This window comes from Neomonachus schauinslandi, chromosome 6, assembly GCF_002201575.2.
Source record: "Neomonachus schauinslandi chromosome 6, ASM220157v2, whole genome shotgun sequence".
In the NCBI taxonomy this organism is placed as follows: Eukaryota; Metazoa; Chordata; class Mammalia; order Carnivora; family Phocidae; genus Neomonachus; species Neomonachus schauinslandi.
The window spans coordinates 44763453-44779521 of record NC_058408.1 but is presented as its reverse complement, the minus strand read 5'-3'; the positions used below and the strand labels follow the sequence as shown (position 1 = coordinate 44779521).

At 36.9% G+C, this 16069-nt stretch overlaps 1 protein-coding gene across 2 annotated transcripts in view; it reads left to right on the top strand.

The window, feature by feature from the left end:
- The window catches only part of EDEM3 (ER degradation enhancing alpha-mannosidase like protein 3), a 67827-nt gene extending 53615 nt beyond the window's left edge, over nucleotides 1-14212 (top strand). The window contains exons 18-21 of one of the 2 annotated variants that reach the window (XM_044916390.1): nucleotides 841-1006; nucleotides 4167-4352; nucleotides 5630-5677; nucleotides 12241-14212. In XM_044916390.1, the coding sequence (XP_044772325.1) occupies nucleotides 841-1006; nucleotides 4167-4352; nucleotides 5630-5677; nucleotides 12241-12650 (810 nt within the window). In that variant the 3' untranslated portion in view covers nucleotides 12651-14212. The remainder of the gene's footprint in view (nucleotides 1-840; nucleotides 1007-4166; nucleotides 4353-5629; nucleotides 5678-12240) is intronic. The other variant, XM_021682584.2, reaches the window with a different exon arrangement.
- Nucleotides 14213-16069: the final 1857 nt, after the last annotated feature.

Here is a 16069-nt window from a genome sequence, read left to right as displayed (position 1 = left end):
AACAGTTCACAAGTTCATCTAATTGGTTGCAGTGTTGGGACCAGACCCAAGTCTGCTGATAATCTAAAGCCAAATACTCTTTGAACTCCATTCCCCCTAATTGAGACCTATTTTGTGTGTAAAGGTTTATAGATTGACTCATCCATTCAGCAACTCTTTTTGGAGTCCTAGTATTACTATATTTTGGGCACTATTTTAGATGTTAGCTATCTATCATGTTTATAAAGCGAGTGCAGATCATGCCCTTGTGGAGTTTGCCTTCTCGGAGAGAGAGGGATATTAAAGTACCTTTACATTGGTATCTTTAAAATCTGTTCTCTGGTGGATTTAATTTTTCTGGGAAGAGAACTGTTTGCAGATTCATGTAGACTAAATCCATTTTTTCCCTCTTTCAAAAATTTTTCTGGCTACAAGTGATGGTTTAAAAGTGGTTCCCAGCTGTTTGAAGTGTGGGTATGGGTACAAGGTGAATCTGCCTACAAATTCCAGCTTTACCACATACTACACTGTGTCTTTGAGCAAATTATGTAACCCGAGTCTCAGTTTCCCCATATGTAAAATGGAGATATTATATGTATTATTTTTCTTAGAGTCATTATAAAGATGAGATTTAGTAATTTATGTAAAAATGCTTTATAAATTGCAGAGCACAGTAAAATGTTGGTTGGGTACTATGATATGCGAAATGTTCAAAACAAAAACTTACGCTAAATATATAGTAGATATGTTATCATTAGAAAAGAAGTAAGGTCTATTTAAAGCTCTAGATAGTGAATTGTATTGACTAGATAGTGATTTGAGAAGATAAAAGGATATTTAAGTTACTTTTATGTCTGACAGACAAGAGGATTTGTTGCAAGCAGTAAACCGTACAATGGTTGTTCAGAGCTTACTAACCCCGAGGCAGTGATGGGAAAAATCGCTCTGATACAAAGAGGACAGTGCATGTTTGCAGAAAAGGCACGCAATGTTCAGAATGCTGGTGCCATTGGTGGCATTGTTATTGGTGAGTAATCCTCTGTCACTGTGCTGACTAGCAGGAGACCATTTTTAGGATTTTCCTTGTATTTGTCAAAATTTTAGCAGAATTCATCATATTATTTTTACTTCACTAGGCAGCATAATGGACGGGTAATCCAGTGATTCTCTTAATAATTTCTGTGTGTTGTATATCTTTTTTGAAAGTCTAGATTTGGGTTTCTGTATATTAATGCCAGAGAAAGTACTTGGGGACAGGTGTGAATGTGGGGTTACCACCCCAAAGCACGCAACACCATGAATAAGAAAATGTGCTTTCAGATCCAAAGCCCTCTAAGGGCAAGAATTACACCCTGCCACCTCCAGTGGGAAGCCGTTAAAAATACCCATTCCTCCACAAAGATGCAGGCTTTGGAGTCAAATACATTGGGGTGCAGTTCCTGGCTCTTCCATAAAATCATGGTGTAACCTTGGCCCAGCTTTAGTTTATCAGTTTATTCAGTAGAATATTTTTTGAGCTCTAGTAAAAGTGGTAATAAATATCTTTTAGGTGGTTGTAAGGTTTGAAGATAATATATATAAAATTTCTTAGCATAATCATTTACATATCATAGGTGTAAGCACTAGTTGCTGGCAAATTTGTATTTCCTCAGGTCTTTTTCCACTCAGATTACAAATTCAAATCATTTGACCTCTGTATTTCAACCAGTGTGTTCTGCTGTTTTATTTTTCGTAGACAATCACTTACAACAAGCAGGCTATGACTGCCAGGGAAAATATAAATTTTTCTTTTCTTTTTAAAGATGTATGTATTTATTTTTGGAGAGAAAGAGCGGGGTGGAGGGGCGGAGAGGCAGAGGAAGAGAGAGAGAGAATCTCAAGCAGACTGCCCCACTGAGTGGGGAGCCCCATGTGGGGCTCGATCTCACAACCCTAAGATTATGACCTGAGCCGAAATCAAGAGTTAGACACTTAACTGACTGAGCCACCCAGGTGCCCCAAATTTTTCTTTGCTTTAAATATATAGTTTATATTCAGAACTATAAGACCTGAGGTCACATCCTAATGATGAAGTTAAATTTTTATGGCTTCTCTCACGGGGGAAATCTGTTTTGAATTCTTTCTTTCTTACTAGGATAGATTTCCTTTTTCAATTCAAGGTAAATAAAAATTAAGGCATTTAAAATACTAGGATTTATTTCAGTGAAAATAATTATTTACTCTTCCTTTTTGCTTATCCTATACGGGCACTCCAGTGTTGATTTATTGAGTGCATAGATTTCATTAGTTAAGTAAGTATTAGGAGAAATTCTTCTTAATAACTTAAATTAGCACTTGGCAAACTACAGCCTGTAGGCCAAGTCCACATCACTGCCTGTTTTTGTAAATAAGTTTTATTGGAACACAGCCATGCCAATTTGTTTAATATTGTCTATGCCTACTTTCGAGCAACAGTAATAGAGTGGAGAAGAACTGCATAGCCTAAAATATCCACTCCCTGGCCAATTACAGAAGAAGGCTGCTGCTGCCCAACTTAAATGACCTCTCCATCCTTGGTTATTTTCCACACTGAGATTTCTTTTATTGAAGAATTTAATAGCTTGTCATCACTATCATTTTGAACACCTCTTTACCAAGATTAAAAAATATAAAATATAAAGGCTGGAACACATGTGGAATAGTTTAGATTTTCCCTATAAGTCTAATTCTCATGGTATTCTGTACTCTGCAAGGTTTGTGAAGTCAAGTTTGTTTTCTTTAGTAGCTATTAGTAGCAGAATCCTCTACTGAGTTCAGTGGGTAAGCAAATAAGAGGCAATGGTCCTTACTCTCAGGAAATTTCATTTTTAAAGGGAAACTTTCTTGTATTATAACTTCTTTTCTTTCCCTATGTTTCTTGTTTCTGATGAAGTATTTTGTTTGGTTTTGCTCGTTTTCATTGTATATAAATGAGCAAATTAGGCCTTAGTTGTTTTTTTATTGCAAGTACTAAAAGTAAAAATTATCTTAGAAATAATCATTTGGCTGCAAGAGACAATAATTGATTTAAGATGGTTTAAGAAGGGAGATTTGTTTACTACATGGAGCTGGATTATTTTAATTGAATGCAAGAGTAAGAAATTCAGCTGAGTAAAAAATCATCAGGAACCATGATAGCTAGTAGAGTTGTTTACATCTCTCGCTTATCTCTGGGTCTTCCTAGACTCTCTTCTCTGCATCTCTTTGCAGTTCTGCTTCGTTCTCCAGCTTCTCACCAGCTTGCTCCCTCTTTGCTCATTAGTTCCAAAAAGGTCGTTCTAAAATTACAGCCTCAGCTCTGAGTCTGTCACCTTACTAGATCACTACCCACTGCTAACTGAAACTCAGTCTTTCTGTGTGCCGCTTCCGAGGCCTCCAGAGAGACTGAGAGCCAGGTGGCCATGCTTTATCCAGTCAGTTATTGCTAAGGAGGTGGGTCCTACATGGTATTTTCCACTCAGCAGGGACTATCAGAGCAAGCTCTCCAAGAAGGGACCGGCAGGCTTCTCATCTGGCATGTGCGGTTAGAGGGGGGCGTGACTAGCCCCTGCCAGTAAAAAGGTATTTAGCGGTCCTACTGCAGTTACCTCACCAGTGTAAAAGAACAGTAGTGTTTACCTCAATTTAGGAAAAACCATGATCATCATTCTTCTTTGTGAACAGTAGAGAAACGAGAACTATCAATTAATAGTTTGGTAAACGCCATTAAAGGAAATCTTAAACAGCAATGAAATTTCATTCATAGTTCTATCATTGGAAGCCAAGTCTTTAAATGTTTCTATTTCTAGGCTTTTTCATAAGCATATGGAAGTTTTTAGTCATAATCACAGAATTTTGTGTTCTCCTTTTTTCATGTAATAATATTCTGCTTTTCTGTGTTGCATCAAGTAGTTAATTATAATTTACTTATAATAGTTCAGTTATTCACAATTATAAATAGCACTCCAGTAAACTACTTTAGGCATAGATCATTTTGCTTGTTTTGAGTTCTTCCCTCAGGATAAATTTCTAGAAGTGGAATTAGTGAGCTCTAAAAGTATGTTCATTTTTATGATTCTTGATGCATAAAGTAAATGCAGCCAACAGGGAGAAAAAATCATAAAGATTGGTCTATAGATCTTTTTAATGGACAGATGTTTTTATGTTTGCTGTATTCATTTTCTGGCTAGATGACAATGAGGGGAGCAGCAGTGATACTGCCCCTCTGTTCCAGATGGCGGGTGATGGAAAAGACACAGATGACATCAAGATCCCCATGCTATTCTTATTCAGTAAAGAAGGAAGTATCATACTGGATGCCATCCGGGAGTATGAGGAGGTGGAAGTGCTCCTTTCTGACAAAGCAAAAGATAGAGGTAAGGGTAAAAACTCATGTGTTTTTTTTACACAGCTTAGCATTAATTTTACTAGTTTGATAACAAAAATGAGTTACAAGAAGTTATTTTTGGTTCACTGGTAAGATAGAAGATGGTTTCAAAAAATATTTTTCTTTTGGAAATAGGCATTTTAAAACATTTATTTTGCTTTGTTTGCTGACTTAGGATGTTTTTAGAATTACATTTTATATGTCATTTGTCACTTTTGCTATGGTTCTGCCCAGTGATGAAAATACAGTTAATATATCAAAAGAGTCAATTTAAACATCCACAAATGTTCACCATTCAGTTCTACTGATACTACATCTTATATTTCTTTTATAAAGAATAAAAAGATTGTATCAAATGGTATTGTATACAATATAATAGTTGGGTTTGAGCAGGCCACCAATAATCAAATGACCACTGTCTTGGTGAAGGCAATAAAAATCTAGCAGGTTCTATCCACTGAGGTATAAGTTTATCACATAGGGATTTATAAGTTACAAGAGTTACAACTGGCTGATGTCTGAAGAACAGGGTAGCCATGCCTTAACTCATGACAATATATAGTCCTCGCTAGGCCAAAATGTTTGTTAGTAACTTGAAAGCTATTTGAAACCCAAATTATTGTATAAATGCAAGGTCTTACTAGTACTCTTTTTTAGTTTGACACCTAGGGATAGTGCAGAAGTGAGGGAAAGTGACCCATCAGACATAGACTGCCATCCTGCTTATGGGAGCAGTCCTCCTTATCCACTGGAGGCATCTGGAGAGAGAACTGTACTTCTCTCATTACCTGTAAATGGCTAAAGTCATGGGATTTGTGCAGGGTTTTTGAATCCCTGGGGATGTTTGTTTGACAGCTAGGGAGGTAACTGATTCAATTCAGTGTAACTTCCAAGTGAAATAGTAAAAAAAAAGTTTAGCGATAATCTAGTACTAGCCAAATCAGTGTTTTATCTTCTTGTATTACTTTATTCTTCTTTGAGATTCTTCCACGTGTCCACTATTTAAGAGCAATGAAGTGAGTAGGATGAATGTATGTAAGGATGTATAGATAAAAATAGAAGAGAAAAGAAAGGATTTCTAATCTTCTTAAATCCTCCTGTGTTCCTGACCTTTTTTTTTCCCTAAGTCTTTTTTCTCAACTCAGATCTTCTCTCCTACATATATGCATTTAGGCACATCAAACACAGGCACATTATTATTCCATGTAACTCTTTAATGCCTTTGCTTTTCTCCCCCCCTATTTTGTGCTACCATTGGAATTTCAGCAGCAATATTAAAAGGTAAAATGATTCCAAGCTACATTATTAATAGTAGTAAGTATCTTGTATTCATAAGCTTTAAATTATATATATGTATATATGTATGTGTACATGTGTATATATATACACACATGCATGTGCAAATATATATATATATATAATTTGTTTCAGTGGATACCATGATAATATCTGGCTTAATGTAATTAGATTATTTTCATGTCTAGTCAGCTGTCCCACAATAATAATTCTTTATTGATTCCTGTCATAACAAATCCTATGAATTATATATCCATATAATATAGATGAATTCACTAGGCCATGTAAGAGTCAGTCTAGCAAAGACAGTGTTGTTTTGGCATGTATTACTTTTGATCACTTTTATTTGAATATAATGTTAAGTATTTAAAATATCAGCTTGTTTTAAAAACTTGTATGTGTGTAGGGGTGCATGGGATTAGGACTACGAGGTCATAGTAAAGCATGTGCTTCTCATACAGAGAAAGAATAAGAGAAAAAGATAAATTCTACTACAGGTAGCCCCCCAATCCCCCATCCTTGGGGGATATATTCCAAGACCCCCCAGTAGATGCCTGAAACTGTGGATAGTATACTGTTCTGTGTATATACCATGTTTTCCTATGCATACATACCTGTGATAAACCTTAATTTATAAATTAGGCACAATAAAAGGCCAATAACAATAATAATAAAATAGAACAGTTGTAACAATATACTGTAATGGGATTTATGTGACTCTGGCCTTTTTAAAATACCTTATTGTACCATACCCATCCTTCTTGTGGTGATATGAAATGGTAAAGTGCTACATGATGTGATGAAGTGAGGGGAATGACGACATAGGCAGTGTGACCTAGCGTTAGGCTGCTGTTGACCTTCTGATGCTGTGTCAGGAGGTGGAGGGTCATCTGCTTCCTGACCACGGTTGACTGCGGTAACTGAAACGTCAGAAAGGGAAACCGTGGAGAAGGGGGAATTACTGTACAAAAAGTATTATCTGAAGAGTATTCTTTTAAGGACCGTGCAGTAAAAGGGCTTTATGTAAATGATATATTTTTAAAAGTTCTGTTGGTCTCTAAAGTTAGTGAACTGTGTGTTACAGAGTGATCTTTTGACAAAAAGTCTTTAAAAACTCCCCTTTTTATGTAGCTCTTTCAAGAACTGTACAACTGCATTAACAAAATCAGTGTAACAAAATTATCAGTATAACAGAAACTCAGTAATAGTTTTATTAAATCAGCTACCTTATTCACTTAGGAAAATATCCTAAGAAGTTGATGTCTGGAGTGTTGTCATTAATTTGTCCTGTGCCTTTACTGCATGCCCCAGTGTTTCTTTTCTGCATCAGCTGATGCTGATGCTTTTGTTACAAGTGTAGATTCCTGAGTCTTACTCCAGAATATTGAATCAGACCCTCTGAAGGCAGGGGACCAGAATCTGAAATTGTAAACAAGCATCCCAGGTAATTACACTCAGCTACACTTGAGAAACAGTGAACAACACTAAGAATGCAACCTCTTTTTTTTTTTTTTAGTCTCCCAGCTATGTATGAACCATACTGTACCATCAAGGGTACTAGGTAGGATTATATAAGTAACCCCAAATAATTAGCATCCTTAAAATCTGAACAGTAACATGTCCTCCAGATTGCTCTTTAAAAATCTCATTCCACAAATACATACTTCCTTTATAAAGTCACATAGTTTTGATTGAACAATTCTTCCCACATGTTGATACAGAAAATAGAAGCCCCAGAACAAGCCCCTACTCCCACTCTCGCTTTCTTATTCTGATGAGAAGTCCCAGCCATTAATACAGAAATATCTGCAATAGCCCTATCTGCTAGCAAAAATGTTCAGCTGTCTTACTACACATTCTTCTTCAGAAGTAAAGCATTAGAAATTTATCAAGTGGAAATAATTGCTTCCTCAGGTCAGACCAGTCCTACTTCTAAAAGTTGAGCTATCCATGGAAGTTTTAATATGTCTCTCATGTGTTCCACCTTTACAAATTTTAAGAATTATTCCAGCCCAGGTGCGCCTGGGTGGCTCAGTCGTTAAGCGACTGCCTTCGGCTCAGGTCATGATCCCAGGGTCCTGGGATCGAGCCCCGCATCGGGCTCCCAGCTCAGCGAGAAGCCTGCTTCTCCCTCTCCCACTCCCCCTGCTTGTGTTCCCTCTCTCGCTGTGTCTCTCTCTGTCAAATAAATAATACCTTAAAAAAAAAAAATTCCAGCCCTGTGCTCACCAACAAATGACACTGTACTGTTACATTTAGATTCAGATTGAAACAGTTTATAATTAAGAATCAATTTCCTGTTCTCAGTAGTATTTTCAAGGGGAAAAGAATCAGCATTTTAAAGGTTCCATATGTTATCATGCTTTCAGTTTACAGTGTAGGCCTATATTGCCTTGAGAGCTGTAGACTGATGTTTTCAGAGCTACTCCTATACTTATATCTACCAGATAAAGAGGTGGACAGAGAAAATGGGGGAAAGAAAAGAAAGGTCCCATGGTTCAAACTGTTCAAGATTTAAGTCTAGCAGTGTTACTTTTCCTAAGATTATCTCCCATTGAACTTGATTGGGGTTAATCTGCCCTAAAGTTGAACTGCAAAATTTAATATGTATGCAGAAGACCTCTTTGCGTAGAAAGGAGCATCTGAAACATTCTTGTTAAGCCAAATTGGTATTTACCTGCACCCCTTCTACGACCTGGCATGTTTTCTCATGCATCTTTGCATCTCATGCATTTGCACATCTCTTCCCTTTTTTTGAAATGCTTATCCATCCCTATCTGCACTCCCATGGCCCATTTCCTCTTTGAGGAAATTTAGCCATCCTACATACCCAGTTTAAATACTACCTTTTTGGGGCACCTGGATAGCTCAGTCGGTTAAGCATCTGCCTTTGATTCAGGTCATGATCCCAGGATCCTGGGATCAAGCCCCATGTCAGGCTCTCTGCTCAGTGGGGAGCCTGCTTCTTTTTCTCCCTCTGTTGTTCCTCCTGCTTGTGCTGTCTCTCTCTCTGTCAAATAAATAAAATCTTTAAAAAAAAAAAATAAATAAATACCACCATTTTAATGGAATTTTCTCTTATTCTCATAGGTAAAATTTAAGGGTCTTATTTTATTATGTTAATCATCATACATTACATCATTAGTTTTTGATGTAGTGATCCATGATTCATTGTTTGCATATAACACCCCGTGCTCCATGCCGTACGTGCCCTCTTTAATACCCATCCCCAGGCTAACCTATCCCTCTACCCCCCTCCCCTCTAGAACCCTCAGTTTGTTTCTCAGAGTCCATAGTCTCTCATGGTTCGTCTAAGGGTGTATTTTTTAAGATTTATTTGTTTATTTTAGAGAGAGAGCAGAGGGAGGGGCAGAGGGAGAGGGAGAGAAAGTCTTAAGCAGACTCCATGCTGAGTGCAGAGCCTGACATGGGGCTCGATCTCACGACCCTGAGATCACAACCTGAGCTGAAACCAAGAGTCTGACGCTTAAATGACTGCACCCCCCCCCCAGGCGCCCCAAGGGTCTTTTTAATATAGTTCTACTTTGACATTCATATTACATCCTGTTGCTTTACCTGCTCTTATCTCTGTTATCCGGGCTTGCAGCAAATGCTGGCTATACAGATAAATGAATGACTGTAGAACATCCAGTCTCTTAGGTCTTTGCCAAGGCTCCCCTGTCCTTTTATTATTAAAACTGAATCATTTTCTTGTCTTTGTATCTTGAGATTTTCTTCACTCTTTTTTATGCTTCCTCTGTTTCCGATACACCATTCCTGAATTGATGTAGTTGTTTTTTGTTTTTTTTTTTAAAGATTTTTATTTATTTATTTGACAGAGAGAGACACAGCAAGAGAGGGAACACAAGCAGGGGGAGCGGGAGAGGGAGAAGCAGGCTTCCCGTGGAGCAGGGAGCCCGATGCGGGGCTCGATGCGGGGCTCGATCCCAGGACCCCGGGATCATGACCTGAGCCGAAGGCAGACGCTTAACAACTGAGCCACCCAGGCGCCCCTGATGTAGTTGTTAATGCTCTGAGGACTCTGATGCTTCATACGGGGTGCTAACCCACACCGTAGAATAAAGCTGTGAAACAGTGTGGCAGACACTAACTCCTTCCTTGCCTTTTCTGTTTCTCCATCTACTGTCTTTACTTTCCTTATTGCCGCCTCTTGGCTGTCTATCAGATAGTCTTATATATTTCCTCTGTTTCGAGACTTGCTCTTCTTTTCCACTAATCTGTCTGTTCACTACTATGCCAATAATAAAAGTTTGCTGTTTTGAATGCATGTTGATACCTGATAATGCAACTCTCTTCTCACTAATTCTTTTCAAAATTTCTTCTCTTCGATGTATATTCTTCCATACGAACTTCGAAATAGTTCTATCTTGTCCCAAAAGAAAACAAAAAAAAGTAGAAATGGGGTTCATTTTGGAATTGGATAGTTGTATGCTTTACGTATAAATAGGAAGTTTTTGTTAAATATTAAGAACATTCCATCCAGGAACATACACTTACTTGTAATCAGATCTTGTTTTATGTTTTCATTAAAATTTTATGGTATTGAGGGGGCGCCTGGGTGGCTCAGACGTTAAGCGTCTGCCTTCGGCTTGGGTCATGATCCCAGCATCTTGGGATCAAACCCCACATCGGGCTCCCTGCTCTGCCGGAAGCCTGCTTCTCCCTCTCCCACTCCCATTGCTTGTGTTCCCTCTCTCGCTGTATGTATCTCTGTCAAATGCATAAACAAAATCTTTAAAAAAAAATTTTTTATGGTATTGAGTAATGTAGGTCTTGTATCTTTCATAATAAATTTAATCGTTTTACAGTTTTTTATTATGAAAAGGGTACTTAATTTTATTTCTAACCAGTTGTTACTATAGAGAGGTTATTTGCCTATTTATCTTACTTTTACCCTCCTTATCAAGTTCTTTTATTATCTTAATGGTATTTTAAAAAATTAAGAGTCGCTTTGAGTTTAAGCATACAGCAGTCTAAAAATACAATTTGATCTATTCTTTTCCTGTATTTACACTTACCCTATTGTATTACCTAGATTTCCAAAATATATTGCATAATATGTATCCCTACGGTAATTTTTTGCCAAAAGCACAATTTTTATTACTAGATGAGACAGTACCTCACCTTTTTCTATACTTCTAAACCAGATTAATACAATCTAGAAAAAACCTGAAGGTTTTCCTTTTTGTTTTCCCTTGAACTTAGGGTAGCCTAGTGTAAATGAGTGACCAGCTCCTGCGTTCTCTTCTTTGGTCCCTGCCTTGGTTTTCCTAATTGCTGAATTAAAGTATACCTTTTCCACAGCTTAGAAGAGAGAGAGTGTGGGGACCCCCCCCAGCCCCCAAGAACTTAAACTTCCCTAGTCAGGTAATCCTACTTCATCAGGGTGTACATAAATGCACCTCTCTGTACCTTCCTGCATGCTTGCTTCCTTTAGTTTTTCTGGTTTTATAATATGTCCATCTTGCCTTCCTTCTTGGACTCATTAACTCTACTTATCTTTTAAATCTCAGCTCAAGTGTCACTTTCTGAAGGAAACCCTCGACTCTCCTTATTCTTTCTTACTCCCCCGTAAGCTTTCCTAGCAACACAAAACATGTCACAGTTAAGAGTTTTCCGTTTATTTTGTGTGATTATTTGTAAATGTTTTCCCCAACTGGACTAAAAGATTCCTGAGGGCAGGTCTCGTGTTTGGTTTTGCCTCATTTTATCTCTAGCCCCTTGCACAATGCCTGCCACACCGAGAGAGGACACCCAGGGCCTATGTTCTGACTGCCCACAGAGCCTGGGAGGAGGCCAGAGGGCCGTCAGTGTGATCAGTGCCGTTTACGCACGCTCTTGTAGGAACCTGAAACAGAATGCCTCTAGTGGGGTCACTCTATATTCAGTACAAGAGCTTTAACCCACTCTTCAGCCTTCCAGTGGATTTTAAAATGATAGCTTATAATTCATAGACCTACAATAATGAAATACAGGTTTTGTAAATAATCTCAGTTCTTGCTTGTCTTTATGAAAATATTTTATCTAACCACATTAATACCCTCAAATCATCCATAATTTCGTATTATCAGCATTTTCATGGCTTACTGAGTGGAATTTCACTTTTCAGAAGAATATTATCTTAAAACATAGTGAGAAGTGCTATTTAAAATTTATTCTACTTCGTATGTTCTCATGTACAAGCTTTCCTGAATTTAGATATTTAACAATAAATTTTAGACATATAGTGCAAATTTATATGCACTTTAATAATACTATTTAGTGTATTTCTTAGCATTTGCTGATCCCCATTGAAGGCAGTAATTCCTTTTAAATTTAGAAGAATATTTATTTTGTACTGTCACATTTTGCAAAATGCATATAACGGAAAATGTGATTACATTATTATTCGAAGGCAGTACTTTTACTCTTCAATGTTAATATTCACTGTTCTGCATTAACATGCTTTTCTTCCTCTTTTATTTCTTCATTCTATTGCAACAACCAGTATGTTCTTAAAACTGTGATAGTAAATATTTTGAGTGGGAAAGTAGCATGAAGCTTGTTTCTTTCATTTACAGATCCTGAAATGGAAAATGAAGAACAACCATCCTCTGAAAATGATTCTCAGAATCAGAGTGCTGAAGAGATTAGATCAAGTTCTCAGGAGGTTGATTTGGTTGATCAAGAGTCTCCTGAGGAAAGTTCTCTAAATTCGCAACCAGAATCACCATCTTCCGCAGATATGGACAATGCTGCAAGTGTTTCTGCTTCTGAACAGAATTCTAACCCCATGGAAAACCACGAGACTACAAGTCTTGATGGTGAATGTACAGATTTAGATAACCAACTTCAAGAACAATCAGAAACTGAGGAAGATTCCAATCCTAATGTTAGCTGGGGTAAAAAGGTCCAGCCTATAGACTCCATATTAGCAGACTGGAATGAAGATATAGAAGCATTTGAAATGATGGAGAAAGATGAACTATGACTCACTAAAGAGTCTGGTGGTAGGTATTTAAAAAGAAAAGGCAAACTGTGGTTCACAGACATCCAGATACTAAGCAGGCTCTCTCATGGGAGTCTTTAAGTATGGTGATGAGCAACCACGTTCTGACTGAGATAGTTATCATAGGAATCTGGAGCATGCTGTGTTAGAATTGACCTTGCTTAAAACTGTCCCATCCTAAATGGAAACTCACAGCCCCTCCCCAACCCTGACCCCCACCTGGTGACAGCATCGCACCACCCTGCAGCACCTCAGGCCAGGAAAAGATTGCTGGGCATTCCTAGGAACCAGATTTCTGCAGTCTCTGGATAGACCAGAAACAAATTCAGTTAATGATGGAGTGGAGAATAGGAATTTGTATAGATTTCTAATTAAAGGAAGTGCGGCTTTCTTGGTTTTGGGGTTAGAGGCTCTTTTGGGAAAAGACATCTGAGTATTGTGGGCATTCTGGTTATGCTGCCTTCACAAAAACACTCAAAGTGACCTAAGTGGTTATGAAGCAAATGCATTTATGGGGAAGACAGCCTTTGCTCATCACTTTCACTTGCTTCATTGTGTAACAAATCATCAAGATGACTTGATTTTTTTTTCTCTCTTAACAATGTCCTTTTCATTTAAACCAAAGGTGAAGCCAGTGTACTTTCTCAGTGAGTTCTTTGCATAAAGGTTAATCATTGGGACCAGGTAAAAAGGTCATATATTATGGAAATTGGTTACTTAATACTTATGAAAAATGGAACAAGGGAGAAACTATAAAGTAATATGAACTTGCCATTGGGCCTTCCATAGGGGAAGCCGTGACTACTCTGAAATGGAACTTAAAGTTCTATCCTTGTCGGGTAAATTATAAATCTTGTCCAGTTTATTTCTCTTAGAGGTGATTACCTCTAGCCATCAGCCTTACTCCATCCCATGTTTAGTATGCAATTGGAGCCACAAGGGCCATATCGCCAATAGCTGAATACATTTTGTTCCATTTTTCTATCCTAGGGAGCCATAATAAAACTGTGGTAGTGATCTAAAAATCCTAGGGAAACAACTATTTTTCATCTTTGAAACTGTGGTTTCTAAAGATGCACCTAGGGAGTCTGTCACATTTTCTGTTGAATCATGGTTTTTAAAGTTTTTTTTTTTTAAAACCTTTTTTTTTTTTTTTTAACAGATATTCCTTCTAATAAGGACTTGAAAATTAATCTATGGTAACCTGTGTAAGAAACTTACACAGTAGCAACTAACATATAGCCATATAGCTTAATGAGAATTTATTTTCCTTCTTTTTTTTTTTGGTGGCAGTCTGGTGCTGGCCACATTTAAGTTTTAAAAACTGTTGTTGATGTCCTGTAGACAGCCCTGTAGTTGAAATCATGTTTTTACTCATTTTATTTATTTTTTTTAAACTTAATCAGTTCTAAAGGAGTATTTGTGAGACTTAATTTTCTTTCTCTTTACCGTGACATTACATAATAATCTTTTCTTAAAACACAGTTTTGAGGTACTGATGAACTTAAACTGTATATGGAGCTGTTAAAAGAGCAGTGCTGTATTGTAGTTATGTATATTCATGTACAGTATGTCTTAGATCCCAGGTAAACATATTCTTTTATAAGGGGATAAACAGCTGCTTTCAAAAATTCCAGCTAAATGTAATTGGGTCAGTGAGTAATAAAACTAATAGAGAATTCACTATTTGGGGGGGAGGGTGGGGAAGAGTAGTAATATAAGACCTTTATTGGCCCTTAATTAAACCTGACACTAAAATGGCTATTTTAGTCTTTCTGCATGTGAGATTTGGTGTAAGAAGATAGAACTATAATGCATACAGTATATGGAAGGATAGACATAGTGCTTTGTTCGTATTAATTGCAAAGCTGCCAAAATAGCTGAAGCTTAATTACTTGACTTGCCTTGATTTATAGGACTGGGGCTTGGAGAAAAGGAGCAGATGTTCCTCTAAGACTTTGATTACAGAAGCCTTATATACATTGATTTGATTTTGTGTTTGTAACTCAGAGCCGTTGTTGTCTAAGTTCAACTTTTCTAAGTTAAAACCACATGAGTTTTTTCCCAGGGAAGATCTCATGGTATACGAGAGCCAGCTTATTACTCTCCCTGCCTTTGGCCGGTAGGGGGGGTTGTTGCCATTCATTGAAGTCTAGAAGCAAATTGTTCGCTTTTTTAGAAAAGTGAATCCTTTAAAAAAAAAAAAGGCAAAAAATTTAACAAGTTATACTTAACACCCAGAAGGAATCATACTTGATTTTTCCCTAGTTAAGAAGGTGTAATGTTCAGCTTCAAAACTCTTAACATTATCATTAACTCCACACATTCTTATTTGACTTACTGCCATAAAGTTATTTTTGAGTTCATTAAACAATTCCAACAGCATTAGGTGGTTTTTTTTTTAATGTTTTGTTTTTTAAATACCTTTGATAGACATTTTATTTACTTCCTAAATATTCAGGGGATTCTGTGAGACCCTGAATTTTAGAAACATCTGGTCTACCTCAGTTAAATGTTGACTGCATAGAAACAGAGCTGAAGTGATCACCACAGCCATAAAATTGTTTGACTAAGAAGGATTTATACAATGTTTACAAACCTGGAATCAAGTAAGGATTTTATCTGAAAATGAAAAGTTAGATATTAGAGCAAGTATTTAATTCAGGTATTTTCAAGTTTTAAAACTTAACTTGTTTACCTACTAAAAAATAGCTGCAGTTTTTTCTGCTCATGAAAGTCTATTGAAATGATATGCCCTAATTTGCAATAATTTTTCCATAAAGTTGTAAGTGTGACAGAATTGTAATTTACTGGATATGTTTAGGATAGGATATTTTGTTGGGTAGGTGGGTTTTTTTTTTCTTTTTAACCTTTAATAGGCTTCCAACAAGAATACAATTGTTTCAGAACAAATTGTTTTTTGACATTATACTTTCCCCTTTTTCTTCACAGTATTAGTAAAATGAAAAATTTTGTGCTCTCTGATTTTAATTTCTAATATAATTATTCTTTTGAGAATTTTTTAAAAATTTAAATTACCGTCATAGCCCTTTTTACAACAAAACCAGCATTTGTTCTCTCACCAAACCCCATGCCAGATTCATCATAAAGGAAGCTCAGCGTAAGTAATTCAGATAGTGCTTATAATTTTGGAGGTGGGGGGTCAGGGGGAGCTGATTTAGTAAATATTCCAGCCGGTCGTTTTATGCACAAGGCTTCAGTCAGAACATAGAAAAAAAAAAAACATTCTGTGAATGAAATATTGTATGTTCAGATTTTATAAAAGACATTTTTAAAAGCCCAATTTACAGCCGTATATTTTCTTATGATGTAATTTATGAAAAAGATGTCTGTACTAACAGGTGCTGTAACACTACTGTTGTTGGATTTTATTGTTTGGT